This window comes from Pan paniscus, chromosome 8 (genome assembly GCF_029289425.2).
Source record: "Pan paniscus chromosome 8, NHGRI_mPanPan1-v2.0_pri, whole genome shotgun sequence".
NCBI classification, from domain to species: domain Eukaryota; kingdom Metazoa; phylum Chordata; class Mammalia; order Primates; family Hominidae; genus Pan; species Pan paniscus.
In genome coordinates, this window is record NC_073257.2 from 63,146,939 (window position 1) to 63,168,208 (window position 21,270).

Genomic DNA, 21,270 nt, shown 5'->3' on the forward strand with positions numbered 1-21,270 from the left:
GTGAAGAAGGATAAAAAATTTAAAATACAGCATAATGAAAGATAGCCAAAAAAATTAAAAATGCTTATTTTCTTTGCGGAGGCAGGCAGGATAGGCAGAGAAGTCTCATGAGGAGGGGATTGCTAACCTGGTAGCAGTTTCCTCCTTGCCATGGCAGCTGCTCGATGACTCTCATACTCCACAAAGGCAAAGCCTCGGTTTTTGGTTTTATCTGCAGCGCTTGGGTAGACGATGACATCGACAACACCTTCAGTAACCTTTTTCATCTCCGATAGGATTTCTTCTCTCTTTTTGGTTTTTGGGATGCCCCCAACAAATAATCGGCAGTTGTCCACACTGGCACAAACCCCTAAGAGGCGCCCATTTCTGCAAAAAGAGCAGGGATTTTGATTGATGAGAATCCTTGTAGGATTCAGGTTGAAAATGTATGGCTCTGGGCCAAATGTGGCCTGAAGATGTGGGATGTTTGGGTTCATAGTGTTGAAACCGTTTTTGGAGAGTTGTGGCTTCTTTTGCAAGATTATTAGATGTGTCAACATGTGCTCTACATTTTCAAACAAAAAAGTTATCTGAAGCTGAGTAGCATCTGCTTTCTTTTTTTATTTTATTTTACTTTAAGTTCTAGGGTACATGTGCACAACATGCAGGTTTGTTACATATGTATACATGTGCCATGTTGGTGTGCTGCACCCATTAACTCGTCGTTTACATTAGGTATATCTTCTAATGCTATCCCTCCCCCCTCCCCCCACCCCACAACAGGCCCTGGTGTGTAATGTTCCCCTTCCTGTGTCCAAGTGTTCTCATTGTTCAATTCCCACCTATGAGTGAGAACATGCAGTGTTTGGTTTTTTGTCCTTGCGATAGTTTGCTGAGAATGATGGTTTCCAGTTTCATCCATGTCCCTACAAAGGACATGAACTCATCCTTTTTCATGGCTGCATAGCATCTGCTTTCTTTAGGCTAGATGTGGATTCAAGAGTTGTCAATCCTCACCGCTCCCTGAAGCATCCCCAACACTGAGGCCCCTACACCTAACCCAGGTTACTGAAGCCACCTGCCTGGCCCTGCAGTCGCTTGAGTTTGCAACACCTGACATTCCTTTTCTTTTGTAGCCAAAGAGAAAAGCTGTTCTGATGTGATCTCTGTTAAAAACAGTCTTTTATACTTGAACACATTTTCACATATGACCTTATCTGCCCCACACAAAAAGACTGTGAGATCGGCAGAGTAGAAGTTATTTCCATTTACAGATGAACTTGAAACTCCAAGAAATAAAAACACTTGCTTAAAATGTTATAGATTTTAAGGAATGAAACCTAGCTGTGGGATCTCAGTTCCTGTTTCTTCCACTGTGCAGAGTTGCTTCTTAGCAAGTTGAGGTATGTACACCTTCACTGGCAGAGTACACATTGATTAAACTATTCTGGAGAACATTTGGCAAAATGTATCAAAAGTCTTAAGTGTGCACAACTTTTGACCAAATAAAGTATCTTCTGGGAATATGTCCCTGGAAAATAAAAATGAGCCCTAGAATTTATGTTTAAGGATATTTATTACTGCTGTTTAAAATCCCCCCCTCCCAAATTGGAAATGAGCAAAATACCTCACAGTAAAGAACTGGTTTAATGTCTCTCAACTGAGATGTTACTGGCTTTGGATTGGACATTTTCTCATTGCATACTGTAGTACATTTATCTTCTCTAGTTCTTGCGTACTACATGCCAATAGTGACAAATCTGATCATTCAAAAGTGCCTCCCCACCTTTCTAAATGCCCCCTTGGGTGGACAGTACTGCTCCTGATTGAGAATCACTGGTAAACAAAAGACAGGCATTCATACCATTGCATGCTCTGCAGTCGTTAAAAAGAGTAACGTAGAAGAATATATATTGGTTTAAAAAAACAGTTCACAATTGGCTGCTAGGCTTTAAAAGGCTATAAAATGTATATGTGAAGGCCATTTTGATTAAAAATGTTTAGAAAAATCTGGAAAGATAATAAAATACCAACATAGTGGTTATTTTGGGGCAATGGAGTTGCGGAGAAATGGTTTTAACTTTTATTACTTTATGCTTTTTGATGTTTTCCATGTGTTACATATTAGGCTATATGACTTTTGTAATAACACTAAGTTATTAAAAATGGGTGAAGTATGCTTAGCAGAAACGACCCATTTGCCATGAATAAAAGCTCTCAGCCAGGTGAGTGGGCGATTGGTCTGATATCCATGGAGCGAATGGCTCTTGGTTGTGTGGCAGGTTTTCTGACCAGGGTTAGGTCACTGTCCTAGCTGTCTCCTACGCTTTGCTGAAGAACCAAGGACCGTGTGTCAGATCTGTGACAGGTCCATCTCAGTCTAGTAAGAACTGTGCCAGGAGTGTGGTTCTCAAGGTGAGGGAAGGGTTGAAAAAATAATCTTCCAAGTTTTTTTTTTAACTTTACTTAAAAAAGAAAACACCAAAACCTTATTTTCCACAGTATTAATGTATTTAGAAATTATATTATTTTTGATAGTTAGGGGGCTGGACATGTATCAGTTACCAGCAGGGGGAGCCTAGAATTCCATATTTTATTTTTAAACGGTTGTGGTTTGTCAGGCACCTTTCCCGGAATTATTTGAGACAAAGAGCCATCTCCTTTCAAAAGCTGAGGCCACAACTTTAATGTCTCTAGAAGCCAGACATTTAGATGACGATCAGTGAATATCTGATGAAGTAGAAGCTGATATAATGATAGGTGGGTGAGAAATGGTGGATAAAAGCAAATTGAAGGTTTCTTCTCTGCAACAAAAGTTCTTTCCCTGGCAGGACTGACCCAAGGCAGAGTGGAAGTAGGTGAGGTTGTCTATGGGGTGTTTATTCTGGCTTGTCTTATTCCGTTTATTCTACCCCCTAATTTTTAAGGTAACACTCTGCCTTTACCTTGCTTCTGGCATCCAACCTGTGCTTTGACTGGAATTTTGGCCAGTAACTTTCTCTTCCTAATTTCTGTCATATTTTTCCTTTTCTTTTCCCTTCTCCTCCTCCATCATCACCACCATAACCTTCTGCAAACATTCATAGAGCACCTAGTATGTGTCAGCACTGAGATGTATGTATATTATCTCATTTATTTTTCAAAACACCTCATGAGGTAGGTATATTTTTATCTCTATTTCACAGACAAAGACACTAAAATTCACAGAGGATACTGTTAATTATCAGTGGCCGTAGTGGATTGATTGTATTCATTATTCATATCCTATCTGTTGTCCAAAAGTATTTACAGGCCCTATTGGGTAACAATGTGTTAAGTAGATACAGCAAATCCACTTGATTCCCTACATAGCCAATTCCATATCTATCTCAACTCAAATACTGTTTTGGGAATAACCCTTACTGTTACGATGTCAAGGTTCCATGAAAGACCAAGGAATGGGGGAAACTTCCAATTCTGGAAATCATAAAACTGTAATGTAGCGTTTTGTAGCCCTTTCAAAGCACTTTAGTATATATTCTTTCATATGGTGAATGCTCAGAACATCTCTGTGTTTAGGTGCCAATGATAAAAGTGATGCTCAAAGAGGTTAAAGCATTCGTCCAAAGGAACCTGGGCTGGACCCCAGGTCTCCTGATTCCTACTGCAAACAATCCTCCACATACTACACAAAGCTCTTTTGGGTCCATGGAGGCACCTGTGGGAGGGGAGCCTCTTTTATGTTTTCTCCAAGACTCTTTTCTAGAATCCAGCCTTGGAATTGAATGGTTAGACTACAAGTAGTTGCCGAATCCAACTGGTCTTCCTGTGGCTAAGGTGTTGTTTGTTTGTTTGTTTTTTGAGACAGAGTTTCGCTCTTCTTGCCCAGGCTGGAGAGCAGTGGTGTGATCTCGGCTCACTGCAATCTCCACCCTGCCAGGTTCAAGCGATTCTCCTGCCTCCCGAGTAGCTGGGACTACAGGCATGCGCCACCACGCCCTGCTAATTTTGTATTTTTAGTAGAGATGAGGTTTCTCCATGTTGGTCAGGCTGGTCTCAAACTCCCAACCTCAGGTGATCCGCCCGCCTTGGCCTCCCAAAGTGCTAGGATTACAGGCGTGAGTCACTGTGCCCGGCCCAGGAATTTTTAATAAAACAAGCCAGTAGTTAATTGATTTACAGACTGTAAGGATAATGTATGACTTCTTTTGGTCCTATAGAAAGTGAGAGAAAAATAATTGTGGTAAATCTGCTCTTTCTGCATTCATCAAATTTAAGATCTACCCATTTTAAGGTGCAGTTCTCTTTCAGAAGGGGATTAGATGTAAAAAAAAAAACTGCATCTAGAATTGATGAACTGTGCTAAAATACAATTTTTTTTTTATCATTTGTCAGCTTATTACTGTGTTCCAAACACTGGGTTAAGCGCTGTAAAGTTGTTATAGTATCCCTGCAATAAACCTATGAAATAGATGGTATCCCCATTTTATAGATGAGGAAATTGAGGCTTAGAATGGTGAAGTTACTTGGTGGCACTCAAATGAAGCATGGCTGACTCCAAAACTATTGCTCTTTAACTGCTGCACTAATCTTCCTCTCACGTGGCTCAGGGCTTCCTTTAAGAAAGAATTTATGACGGTTCTCTCTCCAAGTGAAGGTTTTAGAAATCAGACAATTTCATGATGTCAGTTTTATTTCCAGTTTATCAAAACGGGCAATTGGTTGCACAAAGTCAATTACATGGGACTCTCCCCTAGTCCCATGGTCTTAATTGCTATCTATATTTAGCTGACCCCCAAATTTATATTCCAACTGTGACCTGTCTCCTGACTCCACCACAATGCAGACAGTCACCTTCTCAACACCTCCCCTGGGATGTTCAATGTGCATCTCAAATGTAAAGTGCCCCAAAAGGTCCTTCCTGTGCTATTCTTCCAGTCTTTTCCATTGCAATGGCACTAACAAGTTCACAGATACTCGGACCAAAATCCTAGGTTTCCTCCCTGAATTCTGAATTCTCTCTCAGCCTAAATCCAATCTCTAGTTAGATTTGTGTATATCCCAGATCTCACCCTTTCTTATCTTGTCCACCACGGACCCCCTCATCCAACTACCACCATCTCTTGTCCAAATCTAGACAACTGCAGCAGCCTTCTAACTGGTGTCCTCTTTCAAACCTCACCTGCTATAGTACATTCTCAACCAAACAGCAGAGGAATGTTTAAAAAACTATAAATGTAATCAAAACTCTTTCCTCCCTTCTATTAGAAGAAAATTCAAATTCATCACCACAGAGACTTCTGTACTTCATCTACACTTCCTCACAGAGTGCACAGCTCTCCAACTGTATTGCTTTCAGTCCTCCTCTCTTTACCCTCTCCGGCCACATGGGCTTGCTTTCTGCCCCTCAAACATATCACGCTTGTTTTCACTTTGGGAACTTTATACTTGATGTTCTCTCCTTTCCTGAAATAACCTTCCCAAGGTCTGACTGTCATGACTGGCTCTTTTCATTCAAGTCTCAGATTAAGTTTCACTTTGCCAGAGAGTATTTTCTTAAATACACCAAATTAGAGTAGCCACCTTCTCACACAACTTTATCCCATCCCTGGTTTGATTTTTTCATACTATTTTGAGTGATCTTATATATTTGCTCTGCAAGTAGGAAATTATACCTTGATATATTCCCAATATTTTGAACAGTGCCCAATATATATTTATGAAACAGGCAAATTATTAAGTTTTGTTTCTTTGAACACTCATAGAACTTAGTTTGGTATTCATATAGTATTGATATTAATAAATATTTAATCAAATTTATTTTTGCCAAGGAAAAATACTAATCTATTTCATTTCTGGCTTGGCTTTTTCTTTTGGCATACACCATATTAGATAAACTTGATAGAAAAACAGACACAGGGGCATTGTTTGTTTCACTTTTAATCTAGAAGAGGCGGAGCTTACCTAATTTCATAATTATTAAGTTGCTTGATTGCATTCTTGGCTTCCACTTTATTTGAAAATGTTACAAATGCATATCCTCTATTGTTGCCATTAAAATCCATCATCATTCTCATTTCATAAATTTTACCGATCTGCAAGTAATAGAAATAGAAAATTTATATTTATACATTTGTACTTCTGAATGTATGTGTGCATGTGCTGATAAACACACAAACACACACACACACAATGCTTTCTGAAGTTTGCCTCCTGCCAGTACTATTTGGCATTTGCATCCCATGTGGAATGGTTTGCATATTTTCATGTGGGTTCAGATCAGTTATCTGATTCATGAGAGAAGTTAAGTTAAATAAAATGTGTACAAGTGACATTTCAGCCTGAGTTAACAGAATGTGTTTTTGGTAGGGCAAATGACCTTTTATCACATAATTATCTGGAACATCTTAGAGACATGAAAACACATTTTATCATAAGTACAGTTTCTTACACCTGTAATTCCAGCATTTTGGGAGGCCAAGGCAGGTGGATTGCTTAACCCTGGGAATTTGAAACCAGTTTGGGCAAGATGGTGACACCCTGAGTCTACAAAAAATACAAAAATTAGCTGAGCGTGGTGGCACGTGCTTGTAGTCCCAGCTACTTGGAAGGCGGAGGTGGGAGAATTGCTTGAGCCCAGGCAATAGAGGCTGTAATGAGCCATAGTTGTGCCACTGCACTCCAGCCTGGAAAACAGAGCAAGACACTGTCTCAAAAAAAGTGCAATTTTTTGATGTATATGTCCATTTCCTCTAAATTGTCCTCTGAAATCTCCATAGTTTAATTTCCAGTTGGTCCTATTCTATCATTGATGTTTAAAATAAAATCCAAGAATGCTCATTCGCCAAACTAACTTCTTAGCAGTCTTTTTCCTCAGCCATGACATCAAAATGAACACAGATATGTTTCAGGGGATGATCTGGGAGGCTTGTCATTTTCTCTGTCTGCTGGCTGAATGTAAATGCTAGCCTAAATACTACTAACTCAGGGCTAGGGACTCCAGAGCAGGAGAACACTCTATTCCCCTGGCTATAGTGACTCTACTTGCCCATGTAATACTCCCTTCTACTCCACAACTGTCCTGCAGCAATCTAGACTGAGCAATTTACTATCACTGGCTGCTTTAAGAAGGGTTGCCCAAATAAATGTGATGGCGCATGTCTGGAGAGAAGTGCCATTAAGCACATGCCATTTGTGGTTGGTCACTTCTCAGCTCAGCCTTACCCTAGCCCACCCTCACATATTCAGTAATGAACACCTATTTCTTCTGGGCTCATTAGGAAATAGTTTGGACATGTTACATCTCTATGTTTCAGGTGTTTCTTGATGCTCATTTTCAGATTCAGTATATAAGATTCTTACAGAATTAAGTCCTCATCATTTGTCCTCATGCCAAGAGGGATTGTATGTGTAAAATTAGGTGCAGTTCTGAATCTGAGGCTGTTAACACACACACACAAAATTGATTTTGGCATTCAGGCAGAGAGCTAAATTCTTATATTTACTAAATTTTTCAGGAATGTGCTTGTTGCTAAAAACTACTTGGTAAATTATGAAAAATAAAATTTAATTTTGTATTCTTCCTTTAACTGAAAAGCCATGTTCTTAATCTTCTTGATGCATTTAGGTAGACAAAAAATTCAGACCTGGAGATTTCATTCTGGATTATAGATACATGTTGAGCCTTGTCAAACATACACATTCTTTTAAAATGAAAATGTTGTACTTTATAAAACTGTATTAAAATTTCAAGTTGGAGCAATATCTAATTTTAGACAGGTTATTGTAGGGTTATTGTTGATGGATAGTTTGTAGTCAGATGGCATGACAGTGGAAAGATTGGGGAACAAGATATAGATTTGACAGTCATTAGAAATTGTAGCAATTCAAGCTGTCAGTAACAGGACAAGAGCTAGGTCAAGGCAGTGATTATAAAGAGATAATCACTAGAAACTTTGTCTATAATTGAGGAATGGTAATTGGAATGGAAACAGCCACTGACCAAGAAGGCTGAGAATGAAAGCGAAGTGAAGAGAACAGTATTTTTCCCTTGAACGATAAGAAAAATTAAATGTTAAATTTGGACTCACTTTTTCACATAATGGTATAAGCTCATCCTCAAAAAGGTCTCGGGGAAGTTTTCCAATAAAAATTTCACAGCCCCTTTCAGGGGGTGCAGCATCCCAGCCAGGTGGAGGGCCACCATATTTTCTTTGTCCATTTTCCTGCAAATCCAGGGCAGGTGTGAAGGAGAGGAGAAAATGATCAAGACTTTAATTCAATTTCCTTGAGCATTTTTCAAAATAATTTCACATTAATGAATGTATTTATCATTGACAAGTAATAATAGTGGACTGGTTAAAGGAGAAAAATTAAAGCTTTTTATGTGGATTATAATACCATACTCTGTGCTTCAGCAGCTTGCTTGAGATAAACATTGTGAAAACTTGTAAACTGCTAGGCAAATATTTTTTTTCTTTTTTAATTTCATTGAGTAAGAACACTTAAGAGATCTATCTTCTTACCACATTAAAGAGTAAATAGATCAGGGTAATTAGTATATCCATCATCTCAAACATTTATCATTTCTTTGTGTTGGGAACACAAGGAATAGCCTTCTTCTAGCTATTTACAACTACATATTAATAATATATTATTGTTAACCGTAGTCATCCTGCAGTGCTATAGAACAATAGAACTTACTCTGACTGAGGCAGAAGGATCCCTTGAGCCCAAGAGTTCACTACTAACTTCTACAACTAATATTTTAAGAAGTTTCATGCTATAAAATGATACAAGTTGTGGAAAAAACACAGTGACATGTAAAGTAAAAAGAAAAATTCTCCAATGTATCACTGTACCATCCTTAGAAGTAGTTACTGTCAAAAATTTCATAGGCCTTTTCAAATATTTTTCTATGTATATTTTTAAAAGACATATGTTAGTTGTTTAAATACACTGCTTTGTATGACTGTTGTTTAAAATTGAAGTAAAGCAGCTTGTCGTGTCCCTGTTAAATCTTCATATACACCAACTTGAGTCTTTCTCAATTATATTTTGTAAGTGTTAGCACAAAGGCTCTTTGGATCACAGTATTTAATTCATATCTGTGGTGTCTGTGGGTCATGATCACACATTATTTCTAATAATTCATACCATGTTTTTTAAAAATAATAATTTAAAAAGATATCATATGAGTCTTCTACTTTGCCTGGATTACTTTTTTTGTTTCAAACAACTGAGTATTTTTAAAATCTAATTGAATATTTAAATTTTTGCCTAGAGAGTTCCTGTACTTTTTTCTTACCCTAATATTCTTGTCCATTAGTAAAACTTTGATATCACTGAGAAATCTGAGAAATTGAAATACTTATGCTTATAGAAAAAAACGCCAAAACCTTGGTAATTTAGTGGTTTATATCTCAACCAAGAATTACCTTAAAAATTGTGCAATTGACATTTTCAGAGACATTAATGAGTTTTATTTATTTACTTCTTTTCAAACAAATACCTATATAGCATTTACTATATGTCAGATACTGCTCTGTCATTACTTAATGTCATGGGTTAAGGACTGTTATTATCCCATTTACATAAGGTATCAAAGCCCAGATAAATTAATTTGCCAAGGTCACATGGTTGGGAAGTGGAGAAGCCAGAATTTGAACCCAGGCAGTCAGGCATCAAAGTTCATCAGCTTAATTTTTGCATTTTGCTCCTTTGATACGTGGAAGCCACTTATAACAGATATATACATTAAAATATTCCTTATTGGTCTGTCATGGTGGCTTATGCCTGTAATCCCAGCACTTTGGGAGGCTGAGGTGGGTGGATGGCTTGAGTCTAGGAGTTCGAGACCAGCCTGGCCAACATGGTGAAACCCCATCTCTACTAAAAATACAAAAATTAGCTGGACATGGTGGCACATGCCTGTAATTCCAGCTACTTGGGAGTCTGAGGCATGAGAATCACTTGAACCCAGGAAGTAGAGGTTGCAGTGAACTGAGATGTTGTCACTGCACTCCCACCTGGGTGATAGAGCAAGACTCTGTCTCAAAAAAAAAAAAAAAACTCCTTATTTATGAAAAAATGTATCATGCCTTTAAATAGCAAATTCTCTACTGCAATTTAAAATCCTTTCAATTTCCGATCATTTTATTACATAAAATATTTGGAAGAACATATCTCATATTTCTAACCCCAAAATCCAAAATTCAAAACTTTTCAGTGCCAACATGATGTCACAAGTAGAAAATTCCACACCTGACCTCATGTGATGGGTACACGAAATCATTAAAAGCATTGTATAAAATTACCTTCAAGCTATGTGTATAAGGTATATATGAATTATAAATGTATTCTGTGTTTATACTTTGGGTCCCAACTCCAAGATATCTTTATAATGTATATGCAGAAATTCTAAAATTAAAAACGTCTGAAATCCAAAATACTTCTGGTCCTAAGCATTTTGGATAAAAGATACTCAACCTGAATTGCCAAATTACCATCCTTCTCCCTGGGCAAACTCTTTCCATTTTGGTGATAATGATGCTTCTGAGCCCATTTTTATGTATCTTTGATGTCTATAACATTCAACAGATTATAAGTTTACTATACATTGGGTGGTATTTTTACCCTTCAAGTTGAGGAAACCAAACTTTAATCCCATAATAGTAAAATGGTAATTCCAGAAATTCTGCTTTGAAAAGCTTTGATAGTTTGAAAATAAATAGGCAACCAGCAGATTGACCTTTTTAAATATATCTTCAACTTTCTTGATTGCTATAATTGCTAAAAATGCCATCCAACTATTTATGCATATGATGCATATAGGAAGATTTACCTGCTTACAATCTGAAATAACTGGGCAAGAAAGCATATTAATTGTCTTTCTTTGTTTTTTATAAACACTTGAAAAAAAATCCAAAGAATATTTTTTGAGACTGTAAAGAGTCTGGCCAGTTCAGGGATGCCCTGTAGTTCACTCAGTAGGGGAGATTTGCTCTGTGAGCCACCCACTGGTCTTGGAATGTACCAGTAATGGAAGTTCAGATCAACTTAAGACAGGCAATGGGCATTAGTCATGGGGTTAGAATAGCTGTCCATTACTCAGAAAGGACAGTTGGGCTCTGGGTTGCTAATATGTCAGGTACTATTTTCATAGTTGAGGAGTTTAAAATAGATAAAGCCCAGTTATAACTGCTCTTTTCTCTCCTAGCTGATGTCTTCCTCAAGGGAAGCATTCTCCCCAGCAGCACAAATGCATTAATAGTTCAGACTAAAAGAATATAGATTTTTGTTTTTCATGAGAGAATGTTTATTAAACTCTGGAAACTTTTATTTTTCCAAAGACTTACAAACCGTTGTATCTCTAGAGTCATATACAAATAGGTGGAAAGTCTTCACCTATGTAAATTAACAATTGAGGACACAATTCTAACTATAAATCCAGTGGCTTTAATTTACATATTGGATGCTGAGCCTACCCAGTTACTCAGTTTATATGTCAAGAGTACTTGGAAATTTCCTCCTATCACAGATATTTCAAGTCCTTCATGATGAAGCCATTGAGTCTTCAAGAGATTTTGTCTACCATCTTCTTGACCTTGGATAAAAGCCACAAAACCTTCCTCAATAAATCATTCTAAGCAGTAAGTCTTAGCATGAAGATTGAATGAACTGAGTTAATTTTGGCCACTGAGCGTTTGAACTTGTTATATACCTGGGGAATCTGGGCAAAAATTGCCTTCTCCTATAGAACTTAAAAATGACAGATACTTGATTTTTCTAGCCTTCCTTGCAGCTGGGGCCATCATGGTTATTGGAAAATCATGGTTTCCTTTACTAAACCATGGACAATCATGGTTTCCCTTACTAAAATTGAGTTCTGATGCAAAAGTCACAAATGGTGCAAACTTTAATGTTGAGCATTCTGTGATGGCAGATAACATTTCCTTATCATGACAAATATGTGATGTGGTTTTGGGTTTTGTTCTTAAAAGCTTACCCTTGAATTGGATTCTCCACATCTAAAGTTTCTGTGAACCAGTACCCTTTTAATAAACTCTTTTATACTTAGCCAGTCAGAGTTAGCTTCTGTTACTTGCACATGATAGTAATGACAGCAAAAACAACAACAATCTCCAATTGAATTAGGTATTTTTCTGAGTGTTTTACATTTATTTAATCTTCTCAACAAATCTATGAGGATGCTACTACTATTACTTTCATTTTATAGGCAAGGAATCCAAGGCATAAAATATGTCCAAATTCATACAAGCAGTAAACAGCAGAGAAAAAATATGAAGATGCTTGTAGTTCCATTATCTTTCCTTCATTTTTACATTAACACAATATACTAACTTTATAGATGAGGAAACTAAGTACAGAGATACATAACTTGTCTAATATCACACTGGTTTAATTTGTTGTAGAAAAGACTAGAATAAAGGTCCTATCATTCTCAATTTGGTGAACTTTATGGCATATATAGTACTCAAAAATTGTGATGATTATTCTTCTCAGGCTTATCAGCCTCATAAATCCTCATGTTGTGTGTTACATTTATTTTCCTGCTCAATTTCACCAATCATGGACACCAGATGGTTATTGTTTCCCATAAATGAGCCCATTCATAACCGGAAGGACATTAATTAATGAACCCTCATTCAGCCTGTTTTTTCCTGAGTAGTAATTTCAGTTTCTTTAATGGCTCTTTGGAAAGTTCATATTTCAAGTTTGTAATCGTCTTTGTGGTTCTCTTTGATTCTTTGTTTCTTTTTCTCCCCTCTCTCTAAGAGGGAAGAAACTGTGTATTTTTCATAACTAAACTTGTTTCAGATGTTTTCCTGTACATTTTCCAATTGACCAGGTTAGTATTTATTCCTGCTCCTGTTCCCTTGGGTCCTAGCCAAATCTACCCTTGCTTAGTAGCATTTCAAGACTTTACCAGCTTGCCAGTCACCAGGACCATACCCAGAACAGTGGTTCTGTGACCAGACTCCTGTACATGGTTCTTAAAGTTGACAACAAGGCATGGAGGACATCTCTCTTGACTGTGTCACTTGTGTTTCATGAGTCTATACTGTATTTTCCTAGTTGTTGATTTGTGAAATTGAATAAAAGTATTTATTAGACATTATTTCTATTGTATTCCACCTATATACTAGATCCTTCATTATGTGATAGATAGTTTAAGGAAAGTCTATGGGGCCATAAAATGTACCAACAGGATCCTCTTCAATGTGATTTTACCTTTGGTCTCTTCTAAAGTTTTTGTTGCCTGAGGACAACACACAGTGCTGCAGGGAATATTCATTTCTAAATTGTATATAAAATAATTATCTATTTTGTATAGTTTGTTCACCTTCACATCTTGTTAAAATCAATGACTTCATGTTGGTAAAATCTGTTTTTAGACTGGAATTTAGAAAGCAGAATTTATTTGGCTTAATATACTGTAGAAGTTGGCATTATTTCTATTAGCTATTTTTCTACAATTTTTACAAGATGTATGCAACATGAATGCCAGGTATAATGTTCCTAAAGTAGGAAGAATAATAAAAATTGTGGTATAAAGACTAAATGAGTTGTTGAAATTTTGTGGAAATGTAGATTAGAAACAAAGACAGGAAAAGCTACGATATGAACATTATCAAATATTAATTTAGCTTTATCATCATATAGCCTAGTGTTTCTCAAAATATGTGAGGATGATATTAGATGGTTTATAGGTCAGTATTTCTTATTTTAATAATTATGCATTTATTTTAATGTACATTAGAAAAAGTATAATTAGCACACAAAACCTGTGGGTTTCTTACATATGTGAGAAAAAGTTTACTTTTAACATAAACGACTAAAAATAGTGAGTTGATTTAATGAATTCTTTTTTTTTTTTTTTTTTTGAGACGGAGTCTCGCTCTGTCGCCTAGGCTGGAGTGCAGTGGTGTAATCTCAGCTCACTGCAAGCTCCGCCTCCTGGGTTCACGCTATTCTCCTGCCTCTGCCTCCCCAGTAGCTGAGACTACAGGCGCCTGCCACCATGCCTGGCTAATTTTTTGTACTTTTTAGTAGAGACGGAGTTTCACCGTTTTAGCCAGGAGATTTAATGAATTCTAAATAAATAATATTGGTGGCATGTATCTATGGCAAAAATCATGAAGAAAGATGCAAATGGCTCTTGGCTCTTGACTTTCATTTATTGGTTTCACTTTTTACAAAGCCCTGACATTTTATCTTTAAAAAATGTATGATACGGTTCTTCTAAGGAAACAACTATTAGTAAATTATGAGTCACCTTCCTGTTTCACTTTGGAAGGTTGACTATTGAAAGTCTATTTCCAAGGAAATTAATCCCAATTTCACTTGAAGTTGTTAACTATCTTATGGAAGCAGAAGCAATTTATGTTTTCAAGTTGATGCATTTAATAATATCTTTTAATAATTTCCCTTTATGTTTAAGGATTATTCAGTATCAATGTTTGAAGCATTCAAAAGCAAATAGGCTTTTTTAAATGATGTGTTTTGCAAAGCTTTTTATAATGTAAGATTTTGGTCATTCATAAGAATATTGAATTTGAAAATAGACAAAATTAGAAAACAGAAAACGTTTTGTCAGTGTTTTTCAAAATTACAAAACAGAAAACTTTTTCGAGTGTTTTTCAAAATTAGAAAACAAAAAGCATTTGTGTGTGTGTGTGTTTCTGTAAAAGAGAACGAGTAAAATGCCAACTCACTTCTAAGACCCTCTGCTTACCTTTTCCAGCAAAGTTTGCAAAATGATGGACTGCAAAGCATTATTTCCTTTTTTTGAGGCCAGGAATTGCTGTGCTCATGCTCGCTTCTGGCTCTGGGCATGTGCCCAGACACACTGCTTCCATCTATAGGAACCTCTAAATTCCTTTCAAGAAGTAATTAGGTGACAGCTTCAGTCATTCCTTAATCCGTTTGGAGCTTTTATCCTTAAAGAATGTGTAATTTATTCAATAGGCCCATCTAACTTTTTTGTTTACTTACAATTTGCCTTTTTGAATTAACTATTATTATTGCCGCTAGATCTGATTAAGTTATGCAAAACTTCCCATGTGCAGATAAAGACATAATAAAGAACATTTGGTTTGGGTAATTGCTCTTCTATCTTTTCCTAGTTCAACATATGCCAAACATAATCCCATCCAATGCACCGGGTTTGAGGCATGTAAGGAATTTTGTATAATCATTCTTCTCCTTACAACACTCTTGTGAATTTTAATTTCTGACAAGCTGAGGGACTTGGCAAGGCACTAAATCTATTCTGACTTTAATTATTTCATCTATGAAGGAGTAGGAGGGTTGACTAGGTGATTGCAGTAGTCCTGTAGGGGTGTGAGGGTGCTTGTGAAAGGAAGGCTGACTTTGATATCATGTTTAATGGAGGAAAATGTTCATAGGATGTTTTGTGAGTTAGTCAATTGGAGCCTTAAGAGGATATTGTAATTTTAAGAATCAGTGTATCTTCAATTCCATGTCCAATTGACATCTATTCTGTTAATTACCTAATGACTTTATGCATTGATTCACTTTGTTACTTAAATAAACTTATACCAAAAAGAAAATATATTGTTCTTATAAGTGGAATGTCAGTATCGTTTCCCATAAATGGACGGTGATTATAAAAACAATTGCAAACAAGTGAAATCATGGTCAACTTCTACATAGACACTGTCATCTACTAAAAGCTCTGCACTCTAGTTCTGCTCTCGGGATTTAAAAAGGTTAGCAGGGCCTGAAGAGGTGTTTAAATCATACCTCCAACAACTAACTTTCCTCACCTGGAAGCCTGAGAGAGAACTGAAAGTGGAATAATTCTCTCTATATGGGATTGGATGTTATTTAATGATGTGGACAATGTGCCATTTAACATCATCTTGGTTCCCTGCTCAGCACTTCTTTAACAATGTTATAAAGGATCACAGCTGCTGAAATCCTATACAAATTCATGATTGCAAGGAATTGTGATCTCAATAATTTCTTCTTTGCCTAGCTTGTTTGAAAGCTGTCTTTTGCATCTCATAATGCTAAGCTTTCAGGTTCTGAAGATGAAGAGTCACTTAATTTTAGTTGCCAATCAGTACTAACAAATGAATAGCACTTTTTTAAAAAGTGTGAATTTGTCAGCATGCACAGTCCAAAGTCCACAAGACCTGCTCATGCTTCTGCATATTTGGGTCATGAGGTCACACCAATTTTTAAGCTGATAAAATAGAAAAACTCTGTGCTTCTAGCTTAAGGGAAAGCACTACCTTGTGTAGTTTATGAAGATTTTGAATCTTATATCAAACACTTCATATATAGTCAACACCCTATGAGGCTATTCGAGGAGAAATTCATTGCTATTTGGAAATAATAGCTTCTGGAACATATCTGTGTTCCTTGGGATGATAAAGTTCCCACAAATGTTGGGCACACATCCCCTCCACAAAGAGATTCACAGAACTGCTCCTTCATTTGGAGTCTTTCACACCACGCTATGGCATCTCTGGCTAGTAGAAGTAAGACTGCTTCTGAGCTTTAAAATAAAGTTGGCCTGTGGGTGGCTGGGGTGATAAGCTTAGGGAAGCATGAGCCTGTGATGATCTACTGGTCCCATCCTGTTCTAATGCTTATTGCTACCTATTTAAGGAATTGGTATCCATGCACTTGGTGAATGACCTAAGTCCTTGGATAGCAGGGATGTGAGCAGGTGGTGAAAACAGGCAATAGAGGAAAAAGTAGGACCCAGGAGCTATATTTTGCCATGAAGTCAAATTCCTATTTCTGTCCCTAGGATTTCTGTGCAGTGGTTGAAAAAGAATGTCAATGCCACAGTGTTTTTCCATCTGCTCCTCTCGGAGCCAGTCTAGATGAAGCCAATTAGTAAACCTGAGACCCTCAGGTTATTTTTATTGTATTATTTATAGGAAAAAATGCCATTTGAGGAACATTCAATTAAAATTACCTAAGTACATTATCTCAAACCGGAAAGATGGAGAGTTAGCTTAATTTGGGGCACTCTTAGAAGAGGAACGGTATTCTAATTAGACTTGATCTAGCGCCATTCTTTGTACCTGATGGCTTGTATTTGCTGAAGAACTGAACAAATTAGAATCAAAACATGTGATTCCATTGAAATTCCATACAAGAGAGTATGCATATAAAGGAAAGTGTGAGGGGTGGGAATTGAATACTGTATTTTGTTCCTAGTTTGAGGAGATTGTTCCCAGGACACCAGGTCCGTGGCTGATTAATAGAGGAAGGGAAAGATGAAATCCACCTACTTATCTGCTGTAATCTCACTAGATCTTTGAAATTAGGACACATTAATGTCTTCACTACCCAAAAGTGTTCTGCATTTTATAAATATTTTGTTTAAGGAGTACTGCCTGTGTGCTCCATCTCCCAGGGATACTTGGCTCCTTGCAGAGTTTGTTTGCTCTCATCTGGTAAGTCTTAGCTTCGATGTAATTTTTCCTAAAGAAGGTCACCTGGCTTTGACTTTTACACAGCCTGGTTTATCACATTCTTGACACTTACCATGATCTGTAATTACTTTGCTTGTTTCTTTATCTGTTAATTTTCTATCTTTTCTATGAGACTAATCTTCATAAAGGTAGAAACGTGTCTCTCTTTGTGGTGGAATCAACAAATGAATTAATACATGAACGAGTGAGGGCCCAGTGCTTGAGTTGGTGTGAATGGGCAGCACAAGAAGGGATGCACCTACTTCTTTTAAGGAAGATTAAATACTAAATTAAAGAATTTTCTTTAAAACCTAGATTCGCTTCTAATATAGAGCAGTAGGCTAAGGAATCGAGTTGGAGTCAGCAATTTTTTTTTTTTTGTAAAAGGCCAAATATTTGATATTTTAGGCTTTTTTTAAAAAAATGCTTAAAATGTAAAAAAAAAAATCATAGCTTGCAATTACTACATAAACAAGCTGTAGCCACATTTGATTCATGGGGCATAGTTTGTTGACCCCTGATTTATAATTGTGTAATTCTGGGGCTTATTTTCTAACTGCAGAACAAAAGGTTTGGACTATATCAATATTAAACAAATTTCATGTATATATAGAATTAGAAAGAATAGTCTAGTGAACCTAGGGACCTATCAACCAAATTTAATAATAAAGATTTTTCCATGATTTTTTTCTTTTCTTTTTTTTAACTCCTGACTGACCCTTAGAAATCTTTTCTACCTTATGAGATTTTTTCCTTGTGATAAAAACGATCTGCATTTATTATAGAAAATTTAGAAAATGAAGAAGAGCATCAGGCAAGAAAAATTTAGAGATTATACTTTGTTATTTTACAATATTCTTTACTGTATGTGAATAATTTCTTAAAATATTCTTCACAAATTTATATGTAGCCTTCAGATTTTTAACTAAATGTTAAAATTGAATACTTCTCCATGTCTTTGAAAATTCTTTGAAATCATAATTCTATATTACTGTATAATTTGAAAATATAAGAATGATCATAGTTTACCTGACCATTAATATTACATTGGATATTTAGGATATGTTTAAATTTAAATTTCTAAAAAATTATACATTTCACTGTGATGAACATCATTATGTCTGAATATTTGTCCTCATTCCTCAGGTCAAAGAGCATTGTCAATTTTAAGGCTCTATATAGAAAATGCTGATCTTTTTGGTACCCACAGCTGTATTGCTCATTTGAGGCTGCCTTATGTTGTTGTAAATTTTGGATATATTCTTTTTCATTTCACCCACTTTATATGAACTTTAGGTCAGGCACTGCATTTTTTTACTCTATAATCCCAAGACCCAGCACTAATACATTTTTCTCAATAATAGGGACTAAGGAAGCAAAACAGAAGAACAAAACAAAACAAAAAATATTGATGTTTATTTAGGATGATCATTGGTTTACGAAAGCAAGGGGACTATCATACCTCAGAAAAATTGATTGTGCTGTAATGATTTTTAGAAAACAGACTACCAATAGGATAACTAGATAAACAAAGCTAATACACACCACATTTTAAATTTTATATATATTAGGTATAATGAGTCTATTTTTTAAAAATTCAGACTACTTGAGGGTGATTTTTATTAAATATATATTTAGGTTTAGTTGCAGTAGAATTAAACTTGATGTCAACAGACACCACGTTGGGTGGAAGTGTATATTTTTCTGAATATGCTCACATATGAGAATGTATTTTTCTAGTTCTAAGGAGAAAATTTCAGGTGAGAGGAGCATCACATATCACAGTTTATGACCCACATCATTAATGCATTATTGAGGAAAGACTCATCATAATGTCATTTTTTTTGTCTTTAGCTATCAAAGAAGTATATGCTAGCTTTCGAAATCAGGAAGTACAGTTAAGAATAAAAAAGTAGAAAAAAGAATCCCCACACATAATTCCATTACACAGAGACAAAGACTGTTCACATGTTAATACTGCAGCACACTTCCTTACAAAATATTTTTATAAGGCATAATACAATTATGAAGCTTAAAGTTTAACTTAGTAACATTATACAATTTTCAACAAGAGTATGTATTAAATACATACTATATGTGGGGTACTGCATTATATCTCTTTTTTCTCTACAGTACTTTGATAAAAACTTCAGCCATCAATATCCAAAGATGTTTGATTATTTTAAAAAGATCACAAAGCATATTTCCAAACCCTTAGAAGCAGGCATTATTGCATCAGTTGCTACATAAAAGCCTGGGTCACGTTATTAAGTAACTCACAAAATTCTATTTTTGATAGCTGTATTTGTCTTGCTAGTGATAAGAGAGCACAAATTCATCACCCTCTGTTTTTTGAATCCTTGTTCTGTAAATATTCAACTTTCAATATCAGAGACTGCAAAGATACAGCAAAAGTAAATCCTTCAAACCCTAATCTATAAAATTCTAAACTATCATTTTATGGGTATGCTGCTTGGATTGTATTAGGATGTTTCTTTATCTTAATTTTTGTACAAAAACTTTTTTAAAAAGTAAACTTGATGTTCTTAATGTTGCCTTTCTTTCTTTCTTTTTGGATAATCATATTGATCTTTTGTATAATCCAGAGTAGGAATGCTGAAGTATTAGTAAGACTAAAGGATTTTCCCTAAGTTACAAAGAGTTTGAAGTTGTGTTTCTACATATTTAGGCTACCCTTTCGACCAAATAGTCCAGTGTGCTAACCAGTGACTAGATTCAGAAGATACTAGAATCACAAAAATCATGGACAAATAGTTGGGTATTGCGTAGCTGATCTTCCAGGAGATTATGGCCTGGAGATGTTAAGGGACTTTTTAAAGATCATACAACTCATATGTCATAGGGACTAGATTAGATTACAGGCCTTCTGATTTAAAGTCTTGGATAATTTTCCACACTCTGTAGCCAAAATCAGGAGGGATTCTTTAATTCATTCAAAATGATTGAGTTATATAGGTATTTACATTTTGATTAGAGGCCTTAGGTATAGATAACTAGCTTTTGGAACATTAAGCTTCTACATTATTGAAGCACTTCTGATTCAACAGTCACGCTGCTAGTCAATATTACTTAAAGTGAATCATGTTACAAAGTTTAGGTTCCAAAAAAATGTTTGTCACATGCTCTAGGATGCTGATCTCTAAAATTGCAATCTTAAACGTCACATTATAACAACTCTCAGTTTTCTGAGTCTAACCAAAAATTTTGGCCAATAACAACAGAATCTTAATCTCACAAGTTATCTAAACTGTCTGTGCCTTGTTTTCTTCATCAGGAAATTGGGGATAAACATAATAGCTATCACACAGTGTATAGTAAGGACTAGATGAGTTAATATACACAAAGCAGTTAGAATATTTTTTGTTATTATTATTATTACAATTAACTTGTGGTCTAGGTCCTTATTATAAGCATTTTCTGAATATCATTTAATAGATAAGATCAAAGTAAAATAAAGATTGGCCATATATTTTAGGAGTATTTTATATGTTAACATTTTCAATTATACATATCATTATTTTCTCTATCAGATAAATGTCCTTAAATCATAACATTTGACCTTACAATGGAGCAAAATTTTTAAATGGAGTAAGATTATCTCCATTGTTATTTGGGTCTCTTTTCAAAAAAATTATTTGCAAGGTTTCTTCATAGCTTTAACAATAATGTGTTACAATTGTCCTTCAGATTTTTTTATATGATTACTGTTAGTTACTGAATACTATTTCATCTGTGACAGGATTTTAAGATGGAATTGGACTTTTAAAATTGGTGCATAATAATTGTACACATTTAAGGAGTCCATGTATGA

The 21,270-nt window shown here is 35.7% G+C and overlaps 1 protein-coding gene across 4 annotated transcripts in view; it reads right to left on the reverse strand.

Moving 5' to 3' along the window:
- The window catches only part of A1CF (APOBEC1 complementation factor), a 91,042-nt gene that overhangs the window by 40,265 nt on the left and 29,507 nt on the right, over positions 1-21,270 (reverse strand). For all 4 annotated transcript variants that reach the window (XM_057298895.1, XM_057298894.1, XM_008952587.3 and 1 more), the window contains 3 exons: positions 8,049-8,183; positions 5,923-6,053; positions 128-366 (listed from right to left, as the gene is read on the reverse strand). In XM_057298895.1, coding sequence (XP_057154878.1) covers positions 128-366; positions 5,923-6,053; positions 8,049-8,183 — 505 coding nt within the window. The remainder of the gene's footprint in view (positions 1-127; positions 367-5,922; positions 6,054-8,048; positions 8,184-21,270) is intronic.